Source organism: Gossypium arboreum, chromosome 4 (genome assembly GCF_025698485.1).
Source record: "Gossypium arboreum isolate Shixiya-1 chromosome 4, ASM2569848v2, whole genome shotgun sequence".
NCBI lineage: Eukaryota > Viridiplantae > Streptophyta > Magnoliopsida > Malvales > Malvaceae > Gossypium > Gossypium arboreum.
This window is the reverse complement of record NC_069073.1, coordinates 41177716-41204931: the sequence shown is the minus strand read 5'-3', so window position 1 is coordinate 41204931 and position 27216 is coordinate 41177716. Positions and strand designations below refer to the sequence as shown.

At 34.5% G+C, this 27216-nt stretch overlaps 1 protein-coding gene across 4 annotated transcripts; it reads left to right on the top strand.

Moving 5' to 3' along the window:
* The first annotated feature begins 1017 nt into the window (after window positions 1-1017).
* On the top strand, window positions 1018-26140 carry LOC108460192 (uncharacterized). Of its 4 annotated transcripts, none has more exons than XM_017759586.2 (28): window positions 1018-1534; window positions 1653-1747; window positions 2142-2241; window positions 2456-2560; window positions 2722-2884; window positions 11387-11507; window positions 11657-11719; window positions 11802-11882; window positions 12003-12097; window positions 12185-12335; window positions 16731-16817; window positions 17187-17306; window positions 17398-17526; window positions 17604-17701; window positions 17797-17920; window positions 18105-18212; window positions 18639-18777; window positions 20410-20520; window positions 20627-20687; window positions 20855-20921; window positions 21205-21387; window positions 21487-21597; window positions 22814-22978; window positions 23068-23226; window positions 23895-24128; window positions 24724-24888; window positions 25139-25242; window positions 25392-26140. In XM_017759586.2, the coding sequence occupies exons 1-28, from the start codon at window positions 1372-1374 to the stop codon at window positions 25471-25473; spliced, it is 3384 nt and encodes a 1127-aa protein (XP_017615075.1). In that variant the 5' UTR covers window positions 1018-1371; the 3' UTR covers window positions 25474-26140. The 4 variants fall into 4 exon arrangements, with proteins under 4 accessions (XP_017615075.1, XP_017615074.1, XP_017615072.1 ...); XM_017759585.2 differs by having other exon boundaries at window positions 25333-26140; XM_017759583.2 differs by having other exon boundaries at window positions 25324-26140.
* The last annotated feature ends 1076 nt before the right edge of the window (window positions 26141-27216 follow it).

Sequence of the window (27216 nt, the reverse complement as noted above, 5' to 3'; positions counted from 1 at the left end):
AAATTTCCCTCAACATTTATAAAATTTGTTAATTTAGTTCTAATTATAAAATTTTAAAATTTAAATTTAAGGCAAGGCTGTTGAACAAAAATATACTCTATCATTTAAATTATGCTTTGGTATTTCACAACCATGTTTACTTGATAATTGGAAAAGTTAATTGCTTCTGTAGATATTTGAGAGCAAAGGAGAATTCAGAATCTTCTATAATGCAAAAAAACAAGTGGCAATGCCTCAAGAATTCTATCTCGCAACAGATAGGATACTTCAGCAGCGGCCGTTGTTGATTTATTTGACAAGGTTCTATCAAATTCACCTAGTCATTATCCTACTACTAATCTTACTATAAAAGCAAAGTAGCAGTACTCACTACCTGTTTGTTGTCTTTTATAGCTTTCTATTGCAAGAATTCAATCTCCATGTTGATCACAGGGCAGCGGAAAAGGTAGAATACAATCAAAAAGTAAAATTATAGTTTTAGTGCATTGTGATATTTCTAGTCGATACTTTACACTTATCGAAGAGAAAGAAATGATGTCAAAGAGATACAGGAGGAGAGTGGAGATGCTAGAATGGTCTGTTATATTTTGTGTCCTATACTGCTTTTGACATTTATATTTATGGTCAGCATGTGATGAGAATTGCAAATATAATTACGATGTATTTTTTAAATTTTAAAATTAAAATATTTTATAAATATTGAGGACTAAGTTTATTAATTTTTTAGAACTTGAATTAAAATGAAAAATTTTGTAAACATTGAAAACTAATTTTACTGAATTTTTATATTCATAATCAAATTAATAAAATGTATAAACATTAAAAGGACTATTTTATTATTAAACTAATAAAAAGATCACATCATATCGAAGAACTAAAATATTTAATTTTAAAAATTGAATAATTAAATAAAAAATAATTAAATAATTAAAATAGAAAAAATGCATAATTAAGTAACAATTTTATAGTTTACTCTATTTTTAAATATTTGAGTAGGTGATTTTGCAGCCCATGGATATAGTCCATAAAAAGAAAGAAGAAGTCAACCCCTTCAGCCCATCGAATGCTTATTGATATTTGAGCCGGTGGTTTTCCGGCCCATGGTCATTGTCATGACCAAGAAAGCCCACAACTTCTTCCTTCGACGTCACCTCACCACCGGCCACCCAAACCTTGATTCTCTCCTACTCACATCCAACAGAAAGATCCGATCGAAGAAACCGCTCTAGAGGCAGCTACTCTGCCTTATTTCTTTACCTCTTCAAAGAGCGGTTCACTTGTCATATCTCCGGTTCAATCAACCCCGAGCTTCAGAGAAGCCGCTCTAGGCCTGTATTAGGGCATCCGACCAATCGGAGGAGAGGGTGAGTCATGGTGGATCCGGCGAATACTCCGCTTGGAAAGATGCTGTTGGAGGAGATCACTCCGGTGGTTATGGTGCTTTGCACTCCACTCGTAGAAGAATCTTGCCTTAAGAACGGCCTCTCCTTTGTCCAAATGCTCTCCCCTTTCTGCGACTTCACCAACATCGATGGTGAGTAATCCGAAACTTTCTCTATTTTTATGTCCACAGTTGTACGTGTTTGTGTATTTGTACGTTGACTTTGAGGTGACTTACTTTTCTTTTTTACTTATCTGAATTATGGTGACAGTGCCTGTTCGGACGGCGATTGATCAACCCTACAGGTTGCACAAGTTCAAATTTAGGTTGTTTTACGCCTCGGATATTTGGCAACCCAATCTCGAGGTAATTTCTCTTGAGATTCCTGGTTTTGTAGCTTAATAATATATACGTAGGTGAAGATCACTGAATTCAAATTTCTATGATTTGGATTTACGTGATAACGAGAATTTGGTAATAGGAACGTAATCGCCAGCACCGGTAAGCTATTAGTCGAATTAGAAGACCGAGCTATTTCAGTTGGAATATATCTGACATTGATTTTTGAGCTTTTATAGAGTATATTAGTGTAAGAATCTGGAAATTTTAACTGATTGGATCGAGGGAGATTTATTGTACCCTGATAAGTCTAAAAGTTGTATGTTTTACACTTCATAGTGGGTCTGCAATTTCAATCATGTGAGAATTTTTAGCTTCATTTTCTGGAGGTTTGCTTCTGAAATATATGTCAATTGACTAGGTAGCAAAGGAGAGACTAAAGCAAGTTATTACTAAGGCGGGAGAGGACGATTTCCCTGAAATATCTTCAGATCTACCTCAAGTGAATGATCTTCTCTCAAGTAAGTTACTTTCAAGTTTGAAATCTTTTAACGGGTATCATTTTGCATGGTTTATTGTTGTCATTTTTATTAGCATTTTGTTTCCTGTGGCTAGATTTTCATTTTTAATATTCTATTGAGATTGTCTGATTTTGTAGCATGACCTTATTTTTTGTAGTTATTAATAAAACTTAACTAGTTGCTTTGATTTATATATGGTGAATGTTTTATGCAGGGCATGAGTCTGAAATTTTACCGACATGGTTTCAGTTTTTCAATAAAGAGCTTGTACGTACCTTGTCTTTTTCTGATCATGAAGCTTTTGATCATCCTGTGGCATGTAAGCTTTGGAAGTTTATTCAATACCATCCTTTTCCCCTTGTTGCATTTAAGCTCTGCTAATCATGTCCTTTCCACTTTATGGATTTCTTTAAACTATTCATTCTAGACACCGTATTGTATTCTCTTGTTGATTGTTTCTTCTCCAAAAATGATTTGTAGGCCTTTTGGTTGTTTCTTCAAGGGATGAGGAACCCATAAATAGATTTTTAGACCTCTTTAACACCAACAAATTGCCCTCCCTTCTCAATGATGGTGCAATGGACCCAAAGATTTTGAAGCATTACTTACTTGTGCATGATAATCAAGATGGTGCTTCAGAGAAGTATGCCACACCTTCATATTTGTTTATGGTTGAAATTATTAAGTTCGATAAGCATGATAAAATGCTGTTAATTCTGCTCTCTAATTTCATAAGGACATGCATGCCTATATAGATTTAACTTTTTATTTTTCTGTGGAGCAATGTGCATAAATAATATACATTTCTTTCTTTTTTTTATTAATCGTTATATATTAATTTTATTTTTCTTACTTTTGTTATTACGACATTTTAAGGCTGCTGATTAGGCTTGCAAGAATATTTCAGCTGCAGCTAATTGAATATATTATATTACCAACCATATGTATGCATGGAGACATGAACCCAAGTGGAAAATGCAAGAACCTCAGTTTGAATAGCTAAAACCTGGAAAGAGATTCCTGCCATGTATGAAGAAACCTAGTTTAAAAAAAGAATCCTACATGACATAGAATAAAATGGTTTGATTGAAAACATCCTCAAAGAAGCTGTAGGAAATGGAAGCTCATCATGTGTGATATGGATTAGGGAAGAGAACAGCAGCAAATAAGAGAATTAGGGCTGAACAAACAAATTGGAAAGGTGGAACTCTAGAAAACTTAGGGTTATAGAAAACCTCTAGTTTTTCTATTAAGTTAGAAAATAATCAGAACAATAAATAATGGCTGTAAAGACTACAACTTGTTTATAGACCATCTTTTCTTGCAAGTAAAGTTATAGGTTAGGCCCTACTAGTACTCCATACTCCAAATGAATGAAATGGAAAGAATGATTCAAGAGACGCTTTAGGCTAGAATAATTAGAAACAACTGCAGTTCCTTTGCCTCACCAATTGTCATAGTGAAAAATAAGGGTGGGAGCTGGCGTTTATGTGTAAACTACATGCAATTAAATCAACTTATAATCAAGGATAAAGGATAAGTTCCCTATCCTTGTTATTGAAGAGCTACTCGATGAGCTTAGTCAAGCAACATTCTTCTCGAAGCTGGACCTGAGATCTGGCTATCTTCATATCAAAATGCAGCAGGACATACACAAAATTGCATTTAGGACACATAAGGGCCATTACGAGTTTTAAGTCATGCCCTTTGGCCTCATCAATGCACCCTCGAGTTTTCAGTCTTTGATGAATGTAGTCTTCAAAACACTTATTAGAAAATCAGTGCTTTTTTTTTTTAATGACATCCTAGTGTATTTAGTGGACTCGTATGCTTATTTGGTCCATTTAAGGGAGGTCCTTCAATTACTTCGAGAGCATCGGTTATTTGCGAAAAAGAGCAAATGTACTTTTGGTACCACTAAGATAGAATACCTGGGTCACATCATTTCCAAAGGCTCAGTCTCTATGGATGTTACTAAGGTCGATATTGTGTTGAACTGGCCAACACCAACTTCAGTGAATGAATTGAGAGGTTTTTTGGGTTTGTTTGGCTATATAGTTCATTTAACACTATAGGGCAATGGCTAAGCCATTGACTACACTATTGAAGAAGGAAGTCAAGTGGGAATGGACCAACACAACCAATGATGCTTTCTTACAACTCAATAAAGCCATGTGCACAACACTTTGTTCTTACAATGCCTGGTTTCAATTCAGAATTTAGCCTAGACACTGATGCCAGTGGTCATGGCATTAGAGCTGGGCTGTGACAACATGGGAAGCTAATTGCCTTCTTTAGCAAGGCTTTAAAAGTAAAGCACCAAGCACTTTCCATTTATGACAAGGAGATGCTTGCTGTCTTTTTGGCAGTAAAGAGATGGCACTCCTATTTGGTTGGTAAAAGATTCCAAATTAGAACTGACCATCAAAACCCAAGGTTCCTATCTGACAAGCAAACCATTACTTGTTATCAGTAGAAATGGGTTTCAAAAATGCTCGGGTATGATTATGTTGTGGCTTATAGAAAAGGCACTCATAACTTGGTTGCAGATGCCTTATCCAGGAGGCCACAAGAGGAAGAGGGTTAGTTCCTTCAATGCCTTGGCAGCTTCAATAGGTCTCATATTTGGACAAGGGTACTGGACTCATGTGTAAGTGATCTTAAAATGCTGTAGTTGTGTGCCAAAGTTCAACAACAGCTCCATTTGCATCCTAAATACTCTTGGGATGATAGAGGTTCAAGAAGAAAATGGAAGACTGTTGTGGGAGACAGTGACACTCTAAGAAGAGACTTGTTTTAGTATTTTCATGGTAGAGCTATTGGTGGCCACTCATGGGTAGAGACCACTAGACGCAGGATGGTTGGACTTTTCTATTAAAAGGGACTTTCCAGGGATGTTGGATAGTGGGTGCGTGAATGTGTGATATGTCAACAGTGCAAGGCTGATAATTCCATAATCCAGGCCTTCTACAGCCTTTATTGTCCTTACTCGAGCTTGGTCATCAGTCAACATGGACTTTATAGAAGAATTGCTAGCTTCAAGGGGCAAGAAACACCATTCTTGTGGTTGTGGACCATTTGACCAAGTATGTACATTTCCTGGCCTTAACTCACCCCTTCACTACACGGGTTGTTGCTCAAGAGTACCTTAACCAGGTCTACAGGCTTCATGGCTTTCTTGATTCAATAGTGTTTGATAGAAATCGAATTTTTACAAGCAAATTTTGGCAGTAGTTGTTTTAAAGGTTAGGCACTAACTTGCACATGTCAATTGCCTACCATCCAAAGACTGATGGGCAGACAGAAGTTCTAAACAAGTGCCTTGAGTCCCTCTGGTGCATGATCGGCGCGAGGCCAAGTGACTGGTTGCTGTGGTTACCATTGGCAAAGTGGTGGTATAATACCCATCACACTGCCATCCAATGCACCCTTTATGAGGCACTATATGGTCAAGAACCTTCTCACCAGTTGCCTTACTTCACTTGTGGAAACTGTGGATAGAAGTTTGAAACACCGAGAGGCAGCCAGGCAATTGCTTAAATTCCACCTTAAAAGAGCACAAGGTAGAATGAAACAGATAGTTGATCGAAAAAGGAGTGACCAGGAATTTCAAGAAGGGGACTTGGTGCATCTGAAATTGCAATCTAATCGACAACACTCCATGAGACGAGTCATGAGCCAGAAGCTTTCACCAATGTATTTTGGTCCCTACATAGTGGAAGCACGAATTGGGGAAATGGCCTATCGGTTAAAGCTACCAATTGACTCCAAAATCCACCCAATCTTCCATGTATCTTAGTTAAAAAAACATGTGGGGAAGGCTCCGAGCCAAATTAATCTGCCACCAGTTGACACTAATGGAGCTTTGTCCAAAGAGCCTTTGAGAGTACTTGAAAGTTTCCAAGAGAGCTTTTAATAGAACTGTTCTCTTATTATTAACTACAGAACTGAACTTAAATAGAGAAAATAGTCTTAATCTTAATTGGGAAAATAGTTCCCTTATTCTAATAAACTACTAAAACATATGGGAAAATAGTTCCCTTATTCTAATAAACAAAGATAAAAATAAAAATATTCCTTGAATATGAATAAAATTTATCTACCTAAATAAGATTTACCCTCAAGTTGGTGCATATATATCAATCATGCCTAACTTGCTTACAAGAAAATCAAAGCTTGTCTTTGGTGAGTATGTTAGTAATCTGTTGTTTTGAAGGAACAAACGGCATGCACACTTGGCCTTCTTCAATCTTCTTCTTGATAAAGTGTCTATCAATCTTAACATGTTTAGTTCTGTCATGTTGGACTGGGTTGTGAGCAATACTAATGGCAGCTTTGCTATCACAATACAACTTCATTGGTGAAGTTATTGATTTTCTCAGCTCTTCCGTAATTCTTTTTAACCACATCATTTCACAAATGCCTTGAGCCATTGATCTAAACTCAGCCTCTGTACTACTTCTTGTTACAACACTTTGTTTTTTGCTTCGCCAAGTCACAAGGTTTCCCCAAACAAACGTACAGTATCTTGATGTAGATCTTCTATCTGTTATTGAGCCTGCCCAATCTGCATCTGTATAAGCTTCAATTCCTCTTTGTTCGGATTTCTTGAAGAATAAGCCCTTTTTAGGTGAACTCTTCAAGTATCTTAGAATTCAAAACATTGCTTCTTCATGTTCCTCCATTGGAGAGTGCATAAATTGACTTACTAAGCTCACTGCAAAAGTTATGTCTGGCCTTGTATGTGATAAGTAAATTAACTTATCAACTAATCTTTGGTACTGCCCTTTATTCTCTAATCGACCTTTTTTATTTTTGAATTTTACATTTTAATCAATTGGTGTGTCAGTTGGGCGGCAACCACTCATCCCAGCCTCTTTTAAAAGATCAATCACATATTTTCTCTGAGAGACCACAAGACCCTTCTTTGATCGAGTAACTTCCATTCCAAGAAAGTATTTCAAAGGACGCAGGTCTTTTATCTCAAACTCCAATGCTAGATGCTCCTTGAGACGCCTTATTTCATCCATATCATCTCCTGTGAGAATGATATCATCGACATAAACTATAATAATTGCTATTCTACCTTTTTGTGAATGTCGATAAAACATTGTGTGATCAGCTTGCCCTTGTGAGTAACCTTGTTTTTTAACTTGAGTGAACCGTTCAAACCAAGCTTGAGGAGACTGCTTTAGACCATACAAATATTTCTTAAGTTTACATACTCGAGTTCTAAATTTTTCTTCAAAACCTGGAGGAGGATCCATGTAAACTTCTTCTTCAATTTTCCCATTTAGGAAAGCATTCTTCACATCTAGCAGTTGTAAAGACCAATCAAGATTAATAGAAATTGATAAAAGAACTTTAACGGAATTTAATTTGGCTACTGGAGCCAATGTTTCAAGATAATCTATCCCGTATGTTTGAGAGTACCTTTTAGCCACCAATCGGGCTTTGTATCTATCTAAAGATCCATTTGATTTGAATTTGGTTGTGAACAACCATTTACAGCCCATTGTTTTTTTTCCTACAGGTAATTCCATTGTTTCCCATGTACCTATTTTTTCAAGAGCGCGCATCTCCTCTAAAATAGTCTCCTTCCACTCAAGAACCTGTGAAGCATCTTTCACATTTTTGGGTATTTTTACAGTATCGAGACACGAAACAAAGGTTGAGGCTTTATAGGATACAAAGTTAGATATGGGATATTTGACAATATTTCTAACACCTTTCCTTTTGGCAATTGGAATATCTAAATAAAAAAATTCATTGGTTGGATTATGAATTTTACCTGGACTTTAGGCAGGATCTTGCGGGTCATATTCTTGGTGATGAATCTGGTGGATTTCACTTTCTTGATTTCGATTTCTTCTTGAGTAAACAATTAACTCCTTTGTTTGTTCTTTATTCTTATGATCAGACTTTACACCTTCATACTCCTTTTCATTAACATTAACATTTTTAATTTCTGTGTTAATCATAAATTCGCCTTCCCCATTATTAGAATCCCTGTGTTGTATATTCCTAGTCTTTTCTTGATCAATTATAGAATCTTCCTTACTATAATTCCCTCCCTGAAGATTAGAATCAAAATAAGATTGTGTTTCAACAAAAGTGACATCTATGGTAACAATAATCTTCTTATCAATTAGATTATAACATTTGTAACCCTTTTTATTAGAAGCATGGCCAACAAAGATCTAGTTTACTTTGGTTGTGAAGATGAGCAAAAACAGTACACCCAAAAACTTAGAGGGATAAATCTGTGATTAATTTAGATTTAGGAAAGTTATCCTTAAAGAGACGAAAAGGAGTTCTATAGTTTAGAGTTTTACTAGGCATTCTATTAATAAACTATGTAGCTGTTAACAAGGCTTCGCCCCAAAGATAACGTGGTACTTGACTAGTGAACATCAAGGCTCTAGTTACTTCCATAAGATGTCGGTTTTTTCTTTCTGCAATCCCATTTTTTTGTGGTGTATTTGTATAAGAACTTTGGTAGACTATTCCATGTTTAGTTAAGAAAACACCTAATTGGTCGCTAAAAAATTCCCACCATTGTCAGTCCGAAATACTTCTATTTTCATACCAAATTGTGTTTCCACCATAGCATAAAAAGTCTGAAACACATTTTTAACTTCAGACTTATTTTTTAATAAAAACACCCAACAAATTCGAGTATGATCATCAATAAGTGTGACAAATCAATGTTTTTCTGAAAAAGTTGAGACTCTTGAAGGTCCCCAAACATCACTATCAATTAACGAAAAAAGTTTGGAGGCTTTATATTTTTGAGGTGGGAAAATGGATCGATGTTTAGCCAATTCACAAAATTCACAATGATATGAAGAAGGACTTATTTTTAAATAGATTAGGTAACAAATATCTTAAATAGTAAAAGTTAGGATGTCCAAGCCTATAATGCCAAATCATAACCTTATCAAAATCAGAAACAGAATTTAAACATAAAGTAGTTGTTGGTTGACTTAGATGGTCGTCTTCAAGAAAGTAAATTCCACCAAACTCTTTAGCATTGCCAATCATCCTCCCTGAGACTATGTCCTGAAACTTACACATGGAGGAGTCAAATATAACATGACAATTTGAGGACTGGGATAATTTATTGACCGATATGAGATTACAAGCTAGATTTGGCACATGTAAAACATCATGTAAAATCAAGGAAGATGAAATTTTAACAGTGCCTTTCTCGGCTATTGCTGAGAGGGACTCATATGCTACTTTGATCTATTTGTTTTCTGCCCAAGGTGTGTAAGTTGAAAAAAGAAAATGACTACTAGTCATGTGATCACTAGCTCCAGAATCAACGATCCACGTGTTTGTTTTACAAGGCTTGACACTAAAAAAAATAGAAAAATCAGTACTTGATTGGGCAAAAGAGAAAGAAAGATTATTGGATGAGTTAGGAATAGAAAAATTCATCCGAAATTGTGGTGATTGAAAAAACTTGTGTAGATACTCTAATTGTTTTTCAGTGAATGGAGACATTTCCAGAGAACTTTGGCCCTCATAATTTCCATTAGTTATTTGGAAAGCTCTGCTATCCCCTGATTGTGAACTATGACCATTGCCACTCTTTTTCCTTCCATTTGTCGTATTCCCATTGAGCTTCCAACACATTTCTCGAGTGTGCCAATATTTTTTGTAGTGATCGCACCAAGGTTTAACCATGATGTTACTAGAGATTTAATCTAGCTCTGATACCATGAAAGTTTCCTAGAGAGCTTTTAATAAAACTGTTCTATTATTATTAACTAAAGAACTGAACTTAAATAGAAAAAATAGTCTTAATCCTAATTGGGAAAATAGTTCCTTTATTTTAATAAACTAGTAAAAGATAAAAATAAAAATAGTCTTAGAATATGAATAAAATTTATCTACCTAAATAAGATTTATCTACTTAAATAAATTTAAAATATATACATATTTTAACAGTACTACAACGGAGGATGGTTTGAAGAGGAGACTGTGCAATCACTGAGGTTAGTTGAGTGGGCCAATACCTTCCTTGAGGACTCAACTTGTGAGGTGCTCCACGACTTACAACAAAAATGGCCCCATTTCAATCCTTGAGGACAAGGATCTTTCAAGGAAGGCAGTTTTGTTATGGCATGAAAATGCTTTTGTTAGTTTTTGTTTTCTTTTGCTTTTAATGACCGTTGGTGCTACGCACCGTTTTGGTTAGTAGGATTTTAAGTGAAACGGTGCAGTTTGCTTAGCTAGAAACGCTGCGCTTTGGGCAACATAGTTAGTTTATTGAAATGGTGATGTTTGAGGGAAGGTTACAGCTGTCAATAACAGCTCGTGGCAACCAACCCCTTGGCCATTATGCACTCCTATTTCTAGTGGGAAGTGTGTAAAGGGATGATTATGGAATGATTGTGATTTTTTCTCTCTTTCTCCTTTCAACTCTTTGCTTCTTTCTTATCGTCTCTGTCAAATTTCTCATTCACTAAGTATCACGTATCAGAAAACATCAGTAAATAAGAGAATTACGGCTGAGCAAACGCATTAGAAAGAAGATGGAACTCTAGAAAACTTAGGGTTATAGAAAACCTCTAGTTTTTCTATTAATTCAAAGAAAATAATCAAATTAATGATAAGGGCTGTAAAGCCCTTATAGACCATTTCTTCTTGGAAGTAAAGTTACTAGGCTTTCTTGTAAGCAAAGTTTTATTCCTAGCCCTAGCTTTAAACCCTAAATATAACTAATAACCCTAGCTGTCTATAATATATTAATGCTTTAAAATAAATATTATAAGATAAAACTAAAACAATAAAATATTATAATATAAATGAAAGCTCCTATGTCAATGTGAAAATGGGAACAACTTGACCTTTTGTTGAGGATAGGAAGTGCAGTTTCAGACTGATTTTCTTTCATCTTATGCCAATCAGGAATTTGTCATTAGTTCTACTTGCTTGTGGTGATGGTTTTGATAATATAATTACTAAAAAGGAAGCTGAAAACCTGATATAGATTGCATAATAACATCATGCGTATTTCATTTAATTAACATGGATGCCTTGCGAGGAAAGAACAAATGATGATGAGATCTGCAGCGTAGTCAGATGAAACTTGAAAGTTCTTTATTTCGTCTTCTTTTCTCTTTTTTGTTTGCAGGGCTACTAAACTTTTGACTAAGATGAGAAGTACATTTGGCCCAAATGACTGTCGATTACTTTGCATTAATTCTTCTCAAGATGGGCAGACTCGTCATAAAGATACCCCTTGGGCTACTTTTGTAAATTACTTGACTTTGAAGGATTATTATCTTTCAGTTACATACTTGTTCATAGGGAAATGTTTGGGAATCTTATGTTGGTTCAAGGTACCAACAAAAGTACTTGATAATATCAGTCTAATGCTTTAGTTTATGTACTTTTGTGTCAGAGATATGATGCTTTAGCTACTGAACATCTTGGTCACTTCCTCAAACTAGATGACCTTAATGAAGTAAGATTTTCAGCAACTTTATATGATATCCTTGGATAACTCTGTTTGTACTTCTACTTATGGTTGCATAATCTGGGAACAGATTAAGAATCTCATGCAAGAATTATCATCTAAACACATCATTCCTTACATGGAACAAAAGATACGTTTGTTGAACCAACAGGTATTTTAATTCCCAAAATGTCTTCATATCTATTGCTTATTGTTTTATGTTTTAATGTTTGTTTCTTATTGTCTTTTTTTGTGTTCTTATTCCTCTTGTCATGTTTCATATTAAAATTAGGTTTCTTCTACAAGGAAAGGTTTTAGAAACCAATTTAAAAACTTATGGTGGAGGAAGGGGAAGGAAGATGCATTGGACACCACAAATGGTCCTGTGTGAGTGTGCTGCTCATTCATTGAAATTCAAGTTTGTTTCTTGTTTCTTGAGTTATCGTAATTTAGTTTTATTTTTTCTGTTCATAGGTATACCTGTAGCTCAATTGAATCTCAGATTAGAGTTTTGGGTGACTATGCATTCATGTTACGAGACTATGAGCTTGCCGTCTCCAGCTATCGCCTAATTTCCACTGATTACAAGCTTGATAAAGCCTGGAAGCGCTATGCTGGTGTGCAGGTTGCTTCTAATGCTATTGATTTATTTATATTGTAACTGTTGGAATTCCTTAAATTAAGCAGATTTTCTACCTTAGTTCTAGGAATTTCCTTGTACTATTAGCCATAATCAAATTACTAATTTTTAGGGATAGACTAATTTCTAGAGATTATTTCCTTTTTATTTTTCCTGCTATTCTTTTGTAGGAATATTCGTAAATATTTTAGGAATATTTTGTAGATATTTTTTATTAAAATCCCTTATTTTAAGGGATCATATCTCTATTTAGTATCTTTCCTAACTTAGAGTTTCCTAAAGTAGTGTCATAGGTTGTATATAAAACTCGATTTATGTTCTATTTAGTATAAAAACTCGATTTCTACATGGTATCGACTTAGGTTACGATTTCTTTTTAACCTAGACCATGTTGAAACTCCTTCTCCTACTTGGAGATTACTTCAAATCCGAAAATTTTTCTAGTTCGATGCTCCATCGATTAAATGCAGTCGACTATCACCGCCATCGATTGAATGGCAACAATTTTCTTGAATGGTCCCAATCGGTTAAGATTTTTCTCTTGGCGAGAAAGATTGGACTACGTTCTTGGTGAAATCAAGAAGCTGCTTGTGGATGATCTTTGGTTTTGCTAAGTGGATGCGTGACAATGGTCGAGTTATGACTTGGCTCCTTAATTCCATGACCCCAGTATAAGCGGGAACTTTCTTCTTTACACCACAACCGCTGAAATTTGGAGTGCGATCTGCGAAACCTACTCTAGCACGGATAACATTGCTGAATTATATCATGTTGAAGATCAAGCGACCACTCTTAAACAAGGAACCATGCTCATTACTCTCTACTACAATACCCTTATTGCTCTTTGGCAACAATTAGATTTGTATGCACATTATGATTGGGTAGATCCAAGAGATGCTGCTCTTTATCAGCAAATTGTTACTCAACGAAGACTTTTTCAATTTCTCCAAGGCTTAAATAAGGACCTAGACGAGGTTCGCAGTAGGGTCCTGGCTATTTCTCCTCTTCCCTCCCTTCGAGAGGCTTTCTCTATGGTCAAGAAGGAAGAAAGCCGAAGGTGTGTGATGCTGTCTGATGAACCATCTTCCACTTCGAAGATCGCCTTCTTGACCCATCAATCATCTCCCTCTTCCAAACGGGGGAGACCTTGGTGTGATCATTGCAAAAAGCCCGGCCACTCTAAGGAGAAGTGTTGGAAGCTTCATGGTAAGCCTCAGGACTGGAAGTCCAAGCACTCTCGAGATAATAAATTCCTTGGTGTGATCATTGCAAAAAACTATTTGGAAAGTTTCAAGGGTCTTGTGAGGGTAATCTGGTCATAAAAGATCCGAAGGTAACCTTTCTTCTCTTGCATTTTCTCCTCCCGTTGACTCTAATTGGATCCTCAATTCGGTGCTACGGATCATATGATCGGTAACAAGGCATTGTTTCACAATTTTTCCATACCTTTGGTAAAGTCATCAAAAGCGGTGATGGTACCTTGTGCAAAATAGAGGACATGGCATCGTTATTCTCAATGAACAGATTGCACTTAAAATGTTCTCTTTGTACCAAATCTGGTGTGCAATCTCATCTCTGTTAGTAAATTGTCCACAGACTTGCCTTTGCTCTGTAATTTTTAATGATCGTGATTGTACTTTGCAGGCACTGAACTCGAAGAAGATGATTGGTAAGGCCAGCTTGCATAATGGTCTCTACATCCTCCCTACCTCTCCTAAAATTGAGATCTCCAAGTCATTTATCGCTTTAGGAAAAGTTAGATACTAAGTCTTTAAAATGTGTATTGGTTGGGTATTCTTCACTTAAGAAGGGTTATAAATGCTATCATCCTCCTTCTAAACGATTTTTCACCACTATGGATATAACATTTTATGAGAAGGATTCCTATTTCACTCAGGCTGAAATTCAGGGGGAAACATGGAGTGATTTTCAGCCACAACAGGTATCTCCTCCTAATCTTCATTCTCAACCTTCAGAATTGCCATCTTGTTCGCCATTACCTGCAGATTTGTCACTGTGAATGCTCCCATTGATTCTCTGTAGTACCTATGACTAATTCACCTACACCCACTTTAAACACTCTTCCGAAAATACACCTACTCCAATTGATGGTCTTCAAAAACACCACCACCCAAACAACCGTGTATACACAAGAAAAGAAGACATATCCACAGACTGTTTTGCAATCGATTCTTGCCGAGAATTGGATTTGGGTCCAGTACCGAAATGGAAGAAGAAATCGAGAAGTCCACTACTCTAGATGACTTTCCTATTGCTATTAGAAAAGGGGTTAGACAGGCACCAAGCATCCTATTGAAAAATTCTTGGTTATAATTCATTGATGCCGTCTTTTCAAGCATTTACAGCAACTTTGGATAAAGAACGAGTTCCCACAAGCATAGTGAAGCTCTAAAGGATCCAAAATGGAGAAGGGTTTGTTGAAGAGGAAATTTGTGCACTAGAGAAAATGCTACTTGGACCATTACGGACCTTCCTCAAGGAAAAAAGGCTGTCGGTTGTAAATGAATCTTTGCTGTAAAGTATAACTCCAATGGCGGTATCCAACGATACAAAGCTAGACTAGTGGCGGAGGTTTCACGCAAACATATGGGATAGACTTCACGAAACTTTTGCACTGTGGCAAAGCTTAACACTATTCGAGTACTCTAAGTTTGGCTGTAAATTGCGATTGGAAATTACACCAACTTGATGTAAAAACGCATTTCTTAATGGCAAGCTTGAGGAAGAAGTCTATATGCAATTGCCACAGGCTCAAAGTCTATTGAAAGTAGCAACAAGGTTTGCAAGCTCAACAAGTCTCTATACGGTTAAAACAATCACCCGAGCTTGGTTGAGAGGTTCACTAAAGTCATTCTTCAAAATGGCTACAAGCAGTCCCTTGTCGATCATACGCTTTTCATCAAGGTAACTTCTACAAATAAGAAAGCTATCCTAATTGTGTATGTGGATGACATCATTCTTCTTGGAGATGATGAGGAAGAGATTAGCAATTTGAAGAAGTTGTTAAGCAGGAATTGAAACCAAGGACTTGGGAAAGCTAAGGTATTTCCTAGGAATGGAGGTGGCAAGATCAAAAGAAGGACTTGTGATCAACCGGAGAAAGTATGTACTTGATTTACTCAAAGAAACTGGTTTTCTTGGTCGTAAGCCGGTGATACACCAATGGAGGCAAACTTGAGATTCAATAAAGAAGATGAGTCCTTAGTAGACAGAGAGAAATTTCAAAGGTTAGTTGGGAAACTAATCTACTTATCCTTGACAAGGCCGGATATAGCTTTTCCGTAAATGTGATAAGTCAACACGTGACTAATCCTCTTGAAGAGCATATGGCAGCGACAAATAGAATTCTCAAGTACTTGAAGAAAACTCCGGACACGGCTTAATGTTTAAGAAGACACAAGATGAAGCTGTTAAGATTTTTACAGACTCTAGTTGGTGGAGATCTCACCGAAAGAAGATCCACTAGTGGGTCTTGCACTTTTGTTTGGGGTAACCTTACAACTTGGAGAAGTAAGAAACAATCATTATTTCAAGAAGTAGTCTGAAGCTGAATTTAGAGCACTAGCTTTGGGGATATCTGAAGGAATTTGGCTACTTAAGTTACTAAAAGAACTTGGCACAAATCGGAGGATCACTTTGAAGTTTTGTGTGATAATCAATCGCCATTCAGATTGCCAAGAACCCAGTTCAACATGACCGAACAAAGCATGTTGAAATTGATAGGCATTTTATTGCTGATCAAGTCAACAAAAAGACAGCCACTCTTTCTTACATTCCTTTAGAAGGACAGATTGCGACATTCTTACCAAGGCTTTGCCAAAACACGTGTTCAATAAATTCCTATTCAAGCTGGGATTATACAATGTATATTCTCCACTTGAGGGGAGTGTAGGAATATTCGTAAATATTTTAGGAATATTTTGTAGATATTTTTTATTAAAATCCCTTATTTTAAGGGATCATATCTCTTATTTAGTATCTTTCCTAACTTAGAGTTTCCTAAAGTAGTGTCATAGGTTGTATATAAAAACTCTGATTTATGTTCTATTTAGTATAAAATACTCTGATTTCTACATCTTTAAAAGGCTATAGACAGATTAGAAAAAATAAGAATAATTCTTCTTCCTAAACTTGTTCAATAAATATACCATTTTCTTTTGCTCTTTATGTTCATGCACCATTTTAAGTTGATTTTTGTGTTTCATGCGAATGATTTTCATCTTCCTAATAGAAAGTTTGGATTCCTTTTCATTCTCATCGGCATAGGTGTCGCAAAAACTTTCTACTAGTATGTTTGGGTTTACTTCTTGGGTTATTGTGTCTATTTTCAAACTTAATATGTTTTGTTCATTTCTTCAGGAGATGATCGGGCTTACATACTTCATGCTTGATCAATCAAGAAAAGAAGCAGAGTATTGCATGGAAATTGCATTTAATACCTATTTAGTATGTATAGTTCTTGGCTCCTTTCCTGTTTCCTTGTAATTTTTGGCTTTATTATGAATATGGTTTGTTGGAATTCTTTTAGCGACCTTAATTTTCTTCATCACTATCCATATTATGGAACCCATTTTTAATCTGAAGTGATTTGATTATTGATGTCATGAAGATGACTTATGTTATTGGGGATGTTTTGGGGATTTTTCTTTTGCTACAATGAACTAAGTCTTATACTGATTTGTGTAAGTAGTTAGTAATGGTGTGGTGACCACTGGGAGTTGTTGATATCAAACAAACTTTCATGTAGAGCAAATTCCAATGAGTGTTAACATCCCCGGTTGTGATTTTGCTTTTTTTTTTTTTCAAATCATGCAGAAGCTTGGGTCTCCTGTTCAACAAAATGCTACGAGATGTGGTTTTTGGTGGATAGAGATGCTGAAGACAAGAAATCAGATTAAAGAAGCTGCCACTGTTTATTTCCGCATTTGTGGTGAGGTAATGTTCCATTTCCTGGGAATTGCTTTGGGTGAGTGCATATTTTCTGTAACTCACAACTTTTAATTTTATTTTTATTTTCATCCCGTAGGATCTTTTACATTCGGCTGTGATGCTCGAGCAAGCTTCTTTTTGCTACTTGTTGTCAAAACCACCAATGCTGCATAAATATGGGTTTCATCTTGTTCTCTCTGGTGATCACTATAAAAAATGTGATCAGGTATCCAAATCCGGAAGTATCGGGATAATATATAAACTTCTCCATCTTCTAATATTTTACAATGATATCTTTTTCAGATTAAACATGCGATACGCACATATAGGAATGCTGTTTCTGTTTACAGAGGAACCACATGGAACCTTATTAAAGATCGTGTTCATTTCCACATTGGACAGTAAGCTACATAGACAGTGCATCTGGGTCCTATATAAATTTAATGGTTTCGTATTTTTATTGTGGAATATTGTTAATAAAACTTGCTTGATATAGGTGGTATGCTTCTCTTGGCATGTATGATGTTGCAGTCACTCATATGCTGGAGATCTTGGCCAGCAGTCATCAATCAAAGACATCACAGGAGCTATTTCTGAGAGATTTTCTTCATATTGTTCAGGTGATCAGTAATGCTAGCTTATTTCCTTTGTGTTTGGTAGACTGGGGAAAGCAAAAATAAAATAGGTGTTTCTTGGGTCGTAGAGAATCTATCCTTTATTTTGAAAAGTGGGATTGTCTAATTAGTTTTGTCACATGTAAGTTTAACTGGGTTTATCTAATTGCATTTTTCTTGGATGATATAGAAAACTGGAAAAATGTTTGAGGTGTTGAAACTTCAGTTACCTGTTATCAACATTTCCACACTTAAGGTCATTTTTGAAGATCATCGAACTTATGCATCTCCTGCGGCTGTAAGTTGAATTATTATTTGTTGTTACCTGGAAATTTGTATTTTTTTTTTTGTTCAATTTTCTTGAAGGTGCCTCCTTCTAGATCTCGATTTCCCCACTTTGTTTCTGTGTCACTGTTAATTGATGGATTGTGCATGCATGCAAAAGCACTCATATAATTTTTAAATGTAGTGATCTTGGTGATGTTGGAATATGGATCATGCTGGTGATGGATTGCTGAAGCATTGCTTGTTGGAGGCACATGATTTTTAGTTTAGTTTTTGTTCACGATTATGATTTTTGTGCATGGAATTACTGAATTCTATTTATAAACATAACCACATTTATTTTCCTGTGATCTATTTGTATGCTTAATGAATATGTTTCAGAAAATGGTTTAGATGATTTCTGCATGATTCCCTTGTTATTTCTTTATTTCTTTCTTAGGCAAGCATCAAAGAAGGTGTATGGTGTTCACTGGAGGAGGATATGATCCCATCATTGTCTGCCAAGTCCAACTGGCTGGATGTGCAATCAAAGCGTATTCCGAGAAAATATAAAGAATCCAATATTTGTGTGGCAGGAGGTATGAGGTGTTACTACATTACATAATGCCAATAATTGTTTTCTGGGACAAAAAGATGTTCTGTCCAGCTTAGAGTTTTGTCAAGACAGACTTAAGAAGGTTTTTTAGCTGGTGACTGGTTCACATTCAGCTAATTTTTACTTTTGAGCAACAAAGCATTACATAGATATTAGTCAGTGAGACCAGCTTTCTCTTTTATTGTTTCTGAACTACCTGAATGGACCAAAGCTTGAACCAAAATAAAGCCTAGTACCAAGTGCTGCAAAAATTTGTCCCGAAGTTCCATATTGCCTATTGCCTTGAGAAATTTTATTCTACATATCTGTGTATTAGCGATTAACAGAATATCATCACGCTCTTTGCTGCTATTGTCGACAGAGTTTTAGCCTACTTGTTTCCCTAATTTCATCATCTTTTTGCTATGACAGACATCTAGATGGAGTTCCTTTGGAAGATTTAATTCTTTTATTTTTTATTTTATTCCCAATTGGATACTTTCTAGAACACGAGGCAACCACCCCAAATCCATCCCTAATACTTCAATGCCTAGAATTAAACTCAAAACCTGAAGTTCTTTCTAGCAATACAAGTTTGCCCGTGGAAGACTCTGATTTGCTGACTGTGTTTCAATCATTTAAATGTATGTTAGTCTTAATGTGTATAGCTAAAACTTTTCCTTTTCACTTTAAGTGAATTTTTTGAAAATACATGTCAAAAGTTTCCTTTTCAATCATTTAAAGGTGAATGAAGCTTGAGTGTATTTTCATTTTATCAATTTCAACTGGAAGAACACAATTTTGCTGAACTTTCAAAGAGCTTCTGCGGACAACTGGGATCACAAATTGGCAGTCTAAAGCTCTTAAGACTTGTTAGGCATAAATGAGAGAGATTCTTAAAATGAAAGGAGACAAAAATGCATGCTTTGCATTATTCTTGGAGGGACATGATGGGTGAAGTTTGTTAACACGAGGAATATTTTGCCCTTGGTTGCACTAATTTTTTGTTCTTTCTGTTCTATTAGTTCATAGAAATAATTATGCCACAGGATTAACTGGATGCAGCCTAGGTAGCGTAGTTTATTGTGATTGGGAAGGGACAATGACTACCAATTTTAAATTTCTTTCTGTCACACAAAACATATAGGATGACTTTTTTTTTTGGGGGTTTACTTTATAAAGTTCACAATGTTATCCTGCTCAGTTTACTATAGAATATTCACCTGCCAAAGCCTACATAATGATATGTTTTTAAGAGATTGGTGGCTGGCCTGCTTTTGATCTTTGGAGTATGAAATGATATTTTGATTTTAAAAGTAGAATGCTTGAAAATAATTAATTTGTTCTACGCAAATCAGCTTGTAGTTTTTTTTTTTTTTCTGGCAATGATGCAATTGGTACTGACTGAGCATTTTTGAGGATTGGTTGTTCAATTAGATGTCCTGCACTAATCCTTTCCTAGCCTAACTAGAAAGCTTTCACCTTCCTGAGAAGGAATTTAGATTCAACTTCAACTCAATTGAAATCTCAAACTTTAACCATTAGAAATGTAAAATAATGAGTTAATGATATGATAAGTAGGTGTACTTTATTGTTATATTAATTTTTTTTAATTATTTTCTTCATCTGCTTGCAGAAGCAATAATAGTGGATATTGAATTTAAAAACCCTCTGCAAATCCCTATTTCCATCTTAAGTGTTTCATTGATATGCGAGCTTTCTGCAAATCCTGAAGAATTGAACTCTGGCAAGTAGTCAAAATCTATTACATTTTACTTTGGCTATTGTTCCTTTCTTTAGTTTATTTATAATTTGATTAAAATTCACTTATTAACATTTTAATTATAATGCAGAGGCAAATAGTTCAAACGTCGAGCCCCAGAATGATGAATACAAAACATCAACTTCCACTGGGTATGTGTGGCTGCTGTCTACATATATGTACAATGCATATATATATATTTGTTTGTATGTTTTGATGTATTTTTATGTATTTACGATAATTCTTTCTTTTGGGAGGTTCCTATATATCATTGTCGTACTGCGTACAACTTCTAATGGTGTTTGTATAACGACTGCAGGGATATTAATTCATCTTTGGTTTTATCGGAGGTTGACTTTTCACTGGAAGGGGGTGAAACAATCTTGGTACGTATTTTACAGGAATACTTTAATAAATTATTTATATATAAGTGTTGGTATGAATTGTTATCTGCTACTAAAATGTAATTGTGAAGATTGCTAAAAGCTCAATTTGGTTTTATGGTTTTTATAGACTTCTCGGCTCTTATGTATGCAAGTGAAATCATGTGGAGAAATAGTTATTCACACGATTGATGTTCTTATTGACAGAGTATAAATAACTAAAGTATTTCTTTTCATTATATGCTATAATTTTCTTAACTTTTTTTTGCTATATCGTTTTTTTCAGGTGCAACTAACCGTTACACCAAGAGTAGAAGGCATTCTGACAATTGTTGGTGTTAAATGGAAATTGTCAAGTTCAGTAGTAGGCTTGCATAATTTTGAGTCTAACTCTGTGAACAAAAGAATTGCCAAGGGAAGGAAAGCCAAGCATTCGCCCAGCGCTGACTTGAAGTTTGTAGTGATTAAGGTGCATGTGTCTCCTATGAACCAGCTTTTTGCAATCTTCATCAATATCTTTCTGTTGTGCAACTGCATCTTACTTGTGCTGTTTACAATGAATGTCTAGAGTCTACCCAGGCTTCAGGGTTTTATTCCTTCTTTACCAGAAAAAACATATGCGGGAGAGTTGCGATATCTTGTGTTGGAGTTAAATAACCAATCAAAATTTCCTGTCAAGGTCTGGTTTTCTTTACCCATTTTTGTGTTGTAATCTTTATTCTTTACCATATTGCTGCTGACTGAGTTAGTATCAACCAATTTCATTCCATTTTTTAAAATTCAATCTGCATCTTGATCTTGTATTGGGTTTAGGTTTTCCTAGACTAATTAAAGACAGCATAGACATCATGTTGATAAAGGTAGGTATGACCATGGTCAATGGCTGAACCACGGACTGATATTATGTGATTATCTACTATATTCATTTATAGAACCGTCAAAATATTTTAAGACTAGCTATCAAATGCTTTTTCTGGTAATAATTTGTCATTCTTACTTTCTAAAGATTGGTATATCCATGTAATTTATGTTGCTTAAACTTTACAAATAAATTTATGCATGGATAAAAATTTGTTTGATTGTCATTGTCTTTACCAGGTTTCGTTAAATAACACGTCTTAGGCTTTGTTTAGCAAGGCTTTTCAAAGGCAGTTTTGGGAAAAACCTTTGTTGAGCCATAAGTAAATGCTAAACAAATAGCTTTTGAATCCAAATACAAAAGCTATAATTTCTAGCTTTTGCCTTTTAGAAAAGTACTTTCATATGATGTTTTTAACCCTCATTTATAATCTAATATATTTTATATTGGGTATGCACTTATTTCCCTTAGATAAAAAAAGGTATACAATTAATTCCTATTGAAATTTATTTCAAATATATAACTTATACATTTGAATTTTTAATGATTATATTTTAATATTTGAAAATATAATTTATATATTCAAATCAAAATTTACAAAAATCAATATTAATTGCTTAAAATATTTAAAATTATATTTCATATATCACCATATTAATAATGAGTTATTATAATTTATTTTATTATATTTTTATTGAAATATCATAATATTAATGAATTTAAATATTATTTAAGTGCATATTTTTTATTTTAAGACATCAAGTCTAAAATAGACATTTTATTTCTCAAAAACGCTTTTTGACAGTAATATTGAACACTTGAATCAAACTTTTCGAAAGCAATGTTAACTATCCCTTAGGTAGGTTTGGGACTTTAATTGGTAGAGCCTCAAGTGGAGCCCAAGCTTGGCATGGATCAATTGCTATTGGTGTACCCTTATATATATGCTTTCATGCTTGTGCTGTGTGTCTTTTATATAATTGATTAGCAAATATTTATTGATTCTATAATGCGGGTTATGACGATATTTTGATAGAATCTAAAGATGAAGATCAGCAACCCGAGATTTCTAAATGCTGGGAATCAGAGTTATTTAAATGTAGAATTTCCTGCTTGCTTAGAAAAGAAGTTGAATGTCGAGCAAAGCGGTGGGCATGGTAATGCTAAGAAAATGTTGCAGAATGTGTTCCATTTTCCTGAGGTCTGTTTGGAATGTTTCCCTGTGCATATATCAAGTTGTTAGTACCTCATCCTTTTTCATTCATAAAATCTATATTGTCTATGCTTCAGGACATATCAGTGCAGGAGGAAACATCATTATCTTGGCCTCTTTGGTTTCATGCTGCTGTTCCTGGCCATGTTTCTTTGTACATTACTGTATATTATGAATTGGAAAATGTATCAAGCATTATGAAATTCCGCACTCTACGTATGCATTATAATTTGCAGGTATGTTCTTGAATAGGAAAAGGTTGAGGTATCTTAGTTTGAATTTTGCCTTTACATTTGCTATATATGTAGTAACTTAAACTATAAATTGTTTCTAAGTGAGATTTAGCTTTGTCTGTTAATTTTTTTTGTTAAGTAAGAAATGGATGAAGGTACAATCAACACTTAATGTATTTATGTTAGAGCACAATATGGTTTATACATAAAAGCTAAGATGAAAATGAAATTGATTGGGGGAGCAATATGTTGTTGTAAATTAATTGAAAATATCCTTTAAAGTTTAGTTAAAATGCTGATACTGAACTCAAATCTCCCACTTCTTGTTATCAAAATAAATTCCAAGTACTTAAACTAGGGTTGAAAGTAGGATGGTAAAATGCTAATATATGTCCTCTGATGGTAGTCAGGAAAAATCTCCTTAGAAAACTATTTATATTTACCAATTATGTTTGAAGCAATTCTTCCATTCTTGTGTTATCTAAGTATCTGTTTACTTGATCACATTTGGTTCTTTTTCCTTTTTCTTTTCTATTTTAACTTCTTTATTAAAGAAACCTTTATTATTTCGAATGGTCATATGGCAATACTTTGTTGATCGTATGTGTTTTTGCCTCTATGCATGAATTGCTACCTCGCCAATTTTAATATATTCTGTTCATCTTTGTTAGGTTTTACCATCGTTGGATGTATCATTTGAACTTAGTCCTTGTCCATCAAGATTGGAAGAGTTCCTCTTGCGTATGGATGTTGTCAACAAGACCAGTTCTGAATGTTTCCAGATTCATCAGTTGTCTTCTGTTGGGCAGCAGTGGGATTTCTCATTGCTCCAACCTGTTGATAGCATTTTACCGTCTCAATCCTTATTTGCTGGTCAAGCATTGTCATGCTTCTTCATGCTTAAGGTTGGTACAACCATAGAAGAACTTGCACCTTGGATTATTCATCTGGTAAAATATTTTGTGTACTTTTCTACTGGAAGCAAAACTATTTTGAGTCTTCTGTTAATTACGATAAAAGTTATACTGTTAGTGGCATAATTCCTTGTGCTAGATACTATTGGGCAACTTCTGTCTTTTTTTATTGGGCTTCAGGCAGGGGTTTGGAGAGCGTTTGATCATATACCTTCCTGTTGGTTCTGTGGGACAAAATAGTAGTTTAAATTGTGATGTACTTTTGAATCTAAGACAGCAAGAGCCACTGGTAAAAACCTTACAGACAGTAAAAACATCTGGCAAATGTTAGATTGGGGTCTTGGTTGTGATCCAGATTGGAGTAGCATGATCTCTAACCTCGTACATTATGCATAAGTTGCAATTCTACATATTCTATTAATCTTATCATCTTTTATTGCTAGGTAGCATGCTATATTGGCTGCATATTAGTTTGTTGGATTTGTTTGTTGTTGTGAGTTATTGTATTGCCAAATAATATTTATTTATTTATTTTTCAGCTTAACTGGTTGACTTTAAATTATAATCTACTTTAATTTCATTTCAGTATCACAGGAAGTCATCAACTTCTGAAGACAGTAATCCTCTTTTCCTCCAGAGTGATGTAAGATTCGGACCTCCGGGAAACAGTGAAGCCCTCTTCGATGTATGTTCTTCACCTTTGGCTGATTTCCACGGTTATGAGAGATTGTACCAGGGAATGTCATGTCAGGTTGTTAACTTTCTTATTCTTTTTGTGCCATTTCTGTAAGAACTAACTAGAAATGTCTATCCTATACATAAACATTACTGTTACGGTCAAAATCTGACACAGGTTGTCTGATATTTATATCACCATTTCATTCTTGACTCAAACATATATAGTTGATGATGATAATGTTGCTCCATTTTCAGACTTGATAGATGTTCTTTGATTTCACTAGTCTTCTGATGCATTAAGTTTTTATGTTTTCATGGACCAGGGGAATGTTGATTTCGTTTTCATCACTCAACTGCGGAGGGGTAATATTGATTCTGGTGCTCCTCATAGACCACTTCTCTTTTCCCATCATGTTTGTCATTGCAGGTGAGACTCAGGCAACCTTTTAATGATGAATTTGTTAGATACCACTTTCTTTGATGAGTTTGTATCATATAATTTTGTTAGTCTTTATAGCTTCAGTTCAATATCTTGGTTTGTGGATGGGCCTCAGACCATACAACATAACTTCTCAGCTTCTCCATGTGGAGTAAATTTGAAGATGACTATAAACAATTCATCCGATGCTGCTTCATTTGTCCATATCAAGACCTTTGATCCCTGCAGTAGTAACAGCCAATCAATCGATGCTACTGCATCTCAATCAGGTCTCCCTCTGGAAAATCAAGCAGGGTGGTTCAGCATTCCAGCAGTGAATGACACGAAAGTCATCACAACCGATGCTCTTGCAAAACGTATTACGAACTCAGTTTCCCTGGAAAGTGCCCCCCAGTTCATTTGGACAGGTTCAAGCTCTACTAAAGTCAAACTTCAACCTAGGGCGACAGCTGAAATTCCTCTTCAGATCTGTGTTTTCGCTCCTGGAATATACGATTTATCAAACTATGCTTTGAATTGGAATCTAGCACCCATTGAAGAAAGTCAAGGAGAAGCAAACAAGTCTTCGGGAGAGTGCCAAGGATATCCCTATTATCTTACGGTGCTGCAATCTACTTAAAATACGAGGCTCAACAGGTTTACTAATTCTCTGTACCCTTAACAATGGGATCTTACTTGTAGTTTTTGTAACATGTAAATTATGGTCCCTAAAATGTATAATTATTGGTATAAAATAGGAATTGAGAAAGCCTCTGGAGGTAATAGAAGTAACATTTTATTTTTGAGTTTTCATACAATAATAAGCGAACATAACAGATTTTTATGTTACATAATGTAAATGGACTCAGAATATTTGATTGGAGAAAATCAGTAACACTTAATACAATTGTTTGACTTTGTAGTTCGGATTCTTGATTTATTTATACTCATCAAAAGTTGAAAAAAGATTAATAAATAAAGGGTAAAAGATTGGCAAATATACTCGGAAAAATTTCACTTTACCTCTTCCGAGGTTTGAATAAACCTAAATAAATCCCTCAAGTTTGTAGAAAATCAAACTAATCTCCACTGATTTATTTACCAAGAAAATCTAATAAATACTCCTAGATATGTTTGAAGAAAATCAAATACTCCCCTTCTATCCGTTTATTCTATTCATATTTGAAAATTTAATTACTTCAGTGCTATAAAAGTAAACTTTAAATTATATATAATTTTAAGTAGACTTCATAATTCGAGTGATACACATCAAACATGGCTGATTTGACTTTAGCTTAGTTTTGACATTTCAAATGAATTTAAAATATTCAAATTGAATTATTTAAATTTATTTAAATTTAATAATATATAAAAATATAAATATAAATATATTTTTAAGTATTTTGTTATTATTAATAGTGAAACTAGCCATCGAGTTGGGTTAGGTCGCATCTCTACTTGATTAGATCAATGGAAAGCTCCAACTTCAAGTAAAATGAAGTATTTTAAAATTATATATATATATATATATATTTATGTATTAACTTTGGGATGAGTTAACTATTTTATTTAAACTTAGTTAATTAATTATTATTTAGAAACGATTCAATGAGAAAAGTTGATCAAAATATAAAAGTCAAGAAATCAAGTAAAAAATAAATTCATATCAAAATTAATATATATTATTGAATCAAAATAACTTATATTTGTTAAAAATAATAATTAAAGAACAAAAAAATAAAAGAGAGGACAAAAAGAAACGTAAATATCATTTATGATTATGTTTAACATATGTTTGTATTAGAATATAAGGTAATTTATAATTTAATTTAAATAATTTGATAACTAATTATATCTTTATTAATTTCAATTGAAAATCATTGAATAAAAATATTAAAGATAGAAAAATAAATAAAATAATAATGAATTAATAAAGTATAATTTTTTTATTTAAAGTTCATTTAAGAAATAAAATTTAAGAGA